The 6,000-nt window shown below is 39.1% G+C and overlaps 1 protein-coding gene across 1 annotated transcript; it reads left to right on the forward strand.

The window, feature by feature from the left end:
* Positions 1–460: 460 nt before the first annotated feature.
* Positions 461–4,921, forward strand: LOC145737336 (uncharacterized). Its single transcript, XM_081991975.1, has 3 exons — positions 461–620; positions 675–815; positions 906–4,921. Exons 1-3 carry the CDS (start codon positions 461–463, stop codon positions 4,919–4,921), a joined length of 4,317 nt encoding a protein of 1,438 aa, XP_081848101.1.
* The last annotated feature ends 1,079 nt before the right edge of the window (positions 4,922–6,000 follow it).

Raw genomic sequence — 6,000 nt, forward strand, 5'->3', positions numbered from 1 at the left:
AGGAAACGTCAACGCAGTTTACTTCAACTTTAACTCCAAAACTTCCAAAAATCAACATACCTGTTTTCGATGGAAATTTGAAGCAATGGCCTGCATTCTACGACTTATTTAACAGTGTTATTCATACTAACTCATACTAAAGTTTCATTATTTAACGACATCACTTAAAGCTGATGCTCTCAACTTAATCAAGTCCATTCCGTTAACTGCCCCAAATTATCAGATAGCATATGATGCCTTGAAGACTCGTTTCCAAAATAAGCGTGTTTTAGCCACTGCATATTTCAATGAAATTTATTTGACACAACCCATCTTCAAGCCTACGGCTAAAGATATTCGCCGGTTAATTGACACCTTTTCTGAAAATCTTGCTTCTTTGAGAGGTTTGAATTTTGATACAAATTCGTGGGATTTCATAATCTTCAATATACTTTTACAAAAACTCGATACAAAAACCAGAATGGATTTTGAAATTGAACATAGTACTGTAGAGTTTCCCACATATGCTATGCTGTCAACTTTTTTGAATAATCAATGCAAGGCTTTGGAGTCGGTGGAGTTTATGACGCCTGCTTCTAAAGGTAAATCTGAGGTTGCTAATCAAAATCCCCGAAGCAAATGTCAGTTCAAAGACACTCATAGAACCGATGTTTTATTTAATAATAATGTTTTAGATAAGGGCCAACAAAATGCAGTCGATCGAAAGTGCCCCTTATGTACAGCGTCTCATGCTTTGTATCGATGTTCTTTATTTTTAGCTAAATCACCTCACGAACGACTGGCTTTGGTTAAGAGTCACAATTTGTGTGTCAACTGTATGCGTTCACGTCATACCGTACGTAACTGTCTTTCTACAGTGCGGTGTAAAATGTGTAACTTACAACATCACACATTGCTTCATTTAGGTTCTCCAAGAATTTACAATCAAAATTCTGGAACTTCTCAATCATCATTTTTTCACGGCCCACAAGCCTCAAATAACCTTGCAGATGCAGCTCAAAACTCTGATGGAGTACAAAACTCTCAAACTGCCTCAACGGCTTCAGCACTCTCGTGCACCTCGCCATTTGGGCACCAAAGATCAATTTTACTATCTACCGCTATCGTTGAAATTCTTGATGCTTTCGGGAATTATCAAAAGGCGCGAATTTTACTTGATACGGCTAGCATGGCCAACTTCATTTCGGAACGCTGTGCCAATCGTTTAGGCTTAAAGCGTTACCCGTGCTCTACTCCTCTTGAAGGCATCAATAACCAAATTTCTAATCCGACTTATGGTAAAGCCCATTGTATTATTAAGCCTTTTGGCAAATCTGAGCCAGGTTTTGAATTTGAAGCCATTCTTTTACCCAAAGTCTGCTCAGACCAACCGAAAATGGTAATTGATACCACCAATTGGCAGCACATTCAAGACTTACCTCTAGCTGATCCTCAATTTCAAATCCCTAGTTCCATAGATATTCTGTTGGGTGCAGAATTAGTACCTTATATACTACGATCTGGTCAAATCTTTGGTCACGCAGGTCAACCTGTTGCAATTAGAACCATCTTTGGTTGGATTTTACAGGGTCCAGCTGGAAATGTACCATCAAATTCTTCTCTCGTAAGCTGTCATGTTTCTTTGAATCCTCATATGGAACTAGCACTTAAAAAATTCTGGGAACTGGAAGAAGTGCCAACTTCTAGGAAGTTGTTGTCTCCTGATGAACAGCGTTGTGAAAGTATCTACACTTCCTTGTTGACTCGTGATGCTTCAGGTAGATTCATAGTTCCACTTCCATTTAAACATCAAGACCCGAACTTTGGTGATACATACTCACAAGCCCTTCGGCGATTTACATATCTAGAGTCTAGATTACATAAAAACCCTGAACTTCATTTAAAATACGTACATTTTATAAAAGAGTACATTGAAAAGGAATATATTTCCGAGGTTTCTACTTCAGATTATCAGTCTAAAACCGCATTTTATTTGCCACATCATTGTGTGCTTAAACCAGACAGCGTCTCTACTAAACTCCGTGTTGTCTTCGACGCTAGCGCAAAGGGTACCGCGGGTTTAAGCTTGAATGATACACTGTTTGCTGGACCTAAACTGCATCAAAACTTGTCCTCTATTTTGTTAAGATTTCGAATATACCCATACGTATTTGTTTGCGACATTAAACAGATGTACTGCCAAATACTGATCAAGCCAGAATATAGAAAATATCAACGTTTTCTTTGGCGTTTTTCGACCGATGAGAGTATCAAGGAATACCATTTAAATCGGGTCACTTTTGGAGTATCTTCTGCGCCTTATTTAGCCTTAAGAACCCTGAAAGAATTAGCCGCTTTTGAGCGAAATAATCATCCTCTAGCGGCCAAGGTTTTAGACGAATCGGTCTACGTAGATGACTGCGTTGCTGGTGCTGAATCAGTGAAAGACATTCTTAAATTACAACAAGAGCTGATCTCTTTGCTTGAAAAGGGAGGTTTTGAATTGAGAAAATGGGCCAGCAACTGCTCCGAATTATTATCTGCGGTAAAAGCTATTGATCCACAGATGCCATTGACTTTTGATAGTGATGGTCCTAATTTTGTAAAGGTTTTAGGGTTCCAATGGCATCCACAAAATGACATATTTTCATATTGTTATACTCCAATCAACGTACCCTGTACAAAACGGAACATATTGTCTCAAATTGCTAGAATATTTGATCCTGTTGGGTTTTTGTCTCCAATGATTTTCCTTGCTAAGCGCATTTTGCAATTTGTATGGCTGTCCAAATCTGATTGGGATGAAATACCATCTCATGAAATTGTAAAAACTTGGGAAAAAATAACCTCTGAATTGCCTGAAATTTCTAAAATTCGCATTCCTCGTCTTATGTCGTGCCTAGGATCAACTACGCGTGTGGAAGTCCATGGATTTTGCGATGCGAGTTCTTGCGGCTACGGTTGTGCTGTGTATTTCAGGTCAATTTCCAGTAACGGACAAACAGAATGCTCCTTGGTAGCGGGCAAATCTCGTGTATCGCCACTCAAAATAGTTTCATTACCTCGACTCGAACTATGTGCCGCTTATTTATTAGCCGACTTACTAACGTTTGTTATATCCTCTTATGAAAAGCTGCTCACCATTGATGCAGTATATGCTTGGTCTGATTCACAAGTCACTCTTGCTTGGATTCTTAGTTCGCCACACAGATGGAAAACATTTGTGGCTAATCGAGTGGCCCGTATTCAAGAGTTGATTCCTTCTTCTTCATGGAAATACGTTCCTACGGACCTGAACCCAGCCGATTGCGCATCCAGAGGTCTCACTCCTCTAGAACTTTTCGAGCATAAATTGTGGTGGAAGGGTCCCGAATTTCTTACTCACCCTTGTCATATGTGGCCAACTCAGCGCTCAGTAGTGTCGGATGGTACCCCTGAAACATCTTCTGAGGAGAAACAGTTGTCTCTTCACGTAACCAAGGCTGATTCTTCTATTTTAACAGATCTTCTGTTTAAGTTTTCCTCATTGCGAAAAGTTCAACGAGTCCTTGCTTGCGTTTTAACGTTTATTTCTCGCACCAGAAGACAGATTTCTTCCTTTCAGGAAACTATTCCAAAGGATGCTATGCAAAGGTCCATGGTTCTGCTCCTATTACACGCCCAGGAAGAAAGTTTTTCGAATATTCTACAAAACTGTCGTAATAACAGCCCTTTACCTAAACCTTTTAGAAAGTTGGCCCCTTTTATAGACGAAGTGGGTCTCCTTAGGGTGGGCGGCAGGCTTAGAAACTCCTCGTTATCTATAGATGCTAAATTTCCTGTTTTATTACCGAAAAATCACAGATTATGTGAACTGATTATCGAACAGAGTCATAATGATAATTTTCATCCAGGAATGAAGACTTTGCACAATTTAATCATTCAGAATTTCTGGATATTATCTCCCCGTTCCGCAACTTATCGCTGCCTGTCTAGATGTATCAAATGCTTTCGCATGAAACCTCGCTCTTATGCGCCATTCATGGCCGATCTTCCTTCATTTAGACTAACCCAAGTTAAAGCATTCTCTCAAGTGTGTCTTGACTATGCGGGACCGTTTTCCATTACTATGGGAAGGTATCGGGGAGGAAAACCTACTAAAGCCTATATTTGTCTTTTTGTATGTTGCAGTACAAAGGCAATTCATTTGGAATTATCCTCCGATTTGTCATCGGATACCTTTCTAGCGGCCTTTCGCCGTTTTATGACGCGAAGAGGTCGAGTGTCCGAAATTCATTCAGACCAGGGAACAAACTTTAAAGGAGCGTATAATCAGCTTCTTGCCTTTTCTCAAATGGCTTGTAAGGAATTGTCAATTAAGTGGCATTTCAACCCTCCAGGTGCTCCTCATTTCAACGGCCTCAGCGAAGCCGGAGTTAAGTCTGTGAAAAGTCATTTGTACCGTGTTACTGGCGAACAAATTCTTACCTACGAAGAATTCTACACTCTGCTAACCCAGATTGAGTGTCTTTTAAATTCACGTCCCCTTTCACCTATTAGTGATGACCCAAATGACTTGTCTCCACTTACTCCTGGTCACTTCTTGACAATGGAACCACTCACGGGGTTCCCCGAGCCAGACGTAACACACATTCCTTTGAATCGTTTGGATAGATGGCAGCTTCTGCAGAAGATGCATGTTGATTTTTGGAAGCGTTGGAACCAAGATTACTTGCATACTTTGCAACAGCGCTCTAAATGGCTAACCCGTCTGCCTAACATTAAGCCAAACACGTTGGTTCTTATCAAAGACGAGCGCACGCCTCCTAAACAATGGGTATTAGGACGGGTGATCAAGGTGCATCCAGGTGCTGACGGCACTGTTCGCGTTGTTACCTTAAAGGTACAAGGCGGTTTATTGCAGCGTCTAGTCGTCAAGCTTTGTCCTTTACCAGGACAATGACTTGCAAACATAACCTTTCTTTTATTGCCTTTTCTTGATTTAGTAATCTAGTTTATTTTTCTTTCTTTTTTTTTTTTTTTTTCCTTTTCTCCTTTTTGCCTAATTTCATTTATATGTTTTTTTTGGGATAAAACCACAACCATAGGTTTTATGGTGGGCGGAATGTTGGAAACTCATACAGTTTTTTTTAATTCCCTGTTGTTGATCGAATGAACTAATTCGGGGATTTCATGTTTTTTTTAGTATTATTTTTTATGTACAAATTCCTCGCGTTAATGCACATTTATGCGGACAAAATCCGGCAGTACGCGTCGTACAGCCGCTTCAAACAGTCTGGCTTCGGTACCGATATTTTGTGACAACGACAAGAGCAGGTGAGTCCTATTAATGTGCATCGTTTAATTTAAATACAGTCCACTTAAAATCGTATGTTAAACACAAAAGTCTATTTGCGACATATACCTTTTTTACATAGAAAACATCTTAGAATCATATTTTGAGAGCATATGGTCGTTTCAGTTCCGTAAAAAAAAGTTAGAGTCTCTTGAAGGAACGGATATGGTTGCAGCTAGCGCCCCCTATCAGCTACTACAAAACAAATGAAAGCATCGTATTTAACGCCTGCCAAAACCCCTTTATACCAACTTTCAGTAATTTATATCAAACGACCGTGAAGATATGATAAAAAAGCAAAAATAAAATTTCAACTTTCACACCCTGTATCTTTTTTAATATTAATTTTCGGTATAGAACAATTTCGCTAAATCGTATTATTTTGATGTCAGGAATATGCTGTAGCTCTATGTCCCATTACTTATGGTCCACCCTGTATAAATGATAGCAAAATTTGATCCAGTTATGTCATCACATATGTATTAATAGATCTCAAAGAAATATTCCACTTTACCTTGGAGATAAAATTCAGAACGAAGCCATTAAATTAATAGGTGACGATATAAGAAATAGTATTTTAAACGAAATTAAAGAAGCAAAATATTTTGCTATATTACTTGACTGTACTCCTGATGTCAGTCACCAGGAGCAGATTTCTGTTTGCTTAAGATACGTTAGTTTAAAAA

The sequence above is a fragment of the Ips typographus genome, linkage group LG13, assembly GCF_016097725.1.
Source record: "Ips typographus isolate SLU linkage group LG13, UJ_Ityp_2.0, whole genome shotgun sequence".
NCBI lineage: Eukaryota > Metazoa > Arthropoda > Insecta > Coleoptera > Curculionidae > Ips > Ips typographus.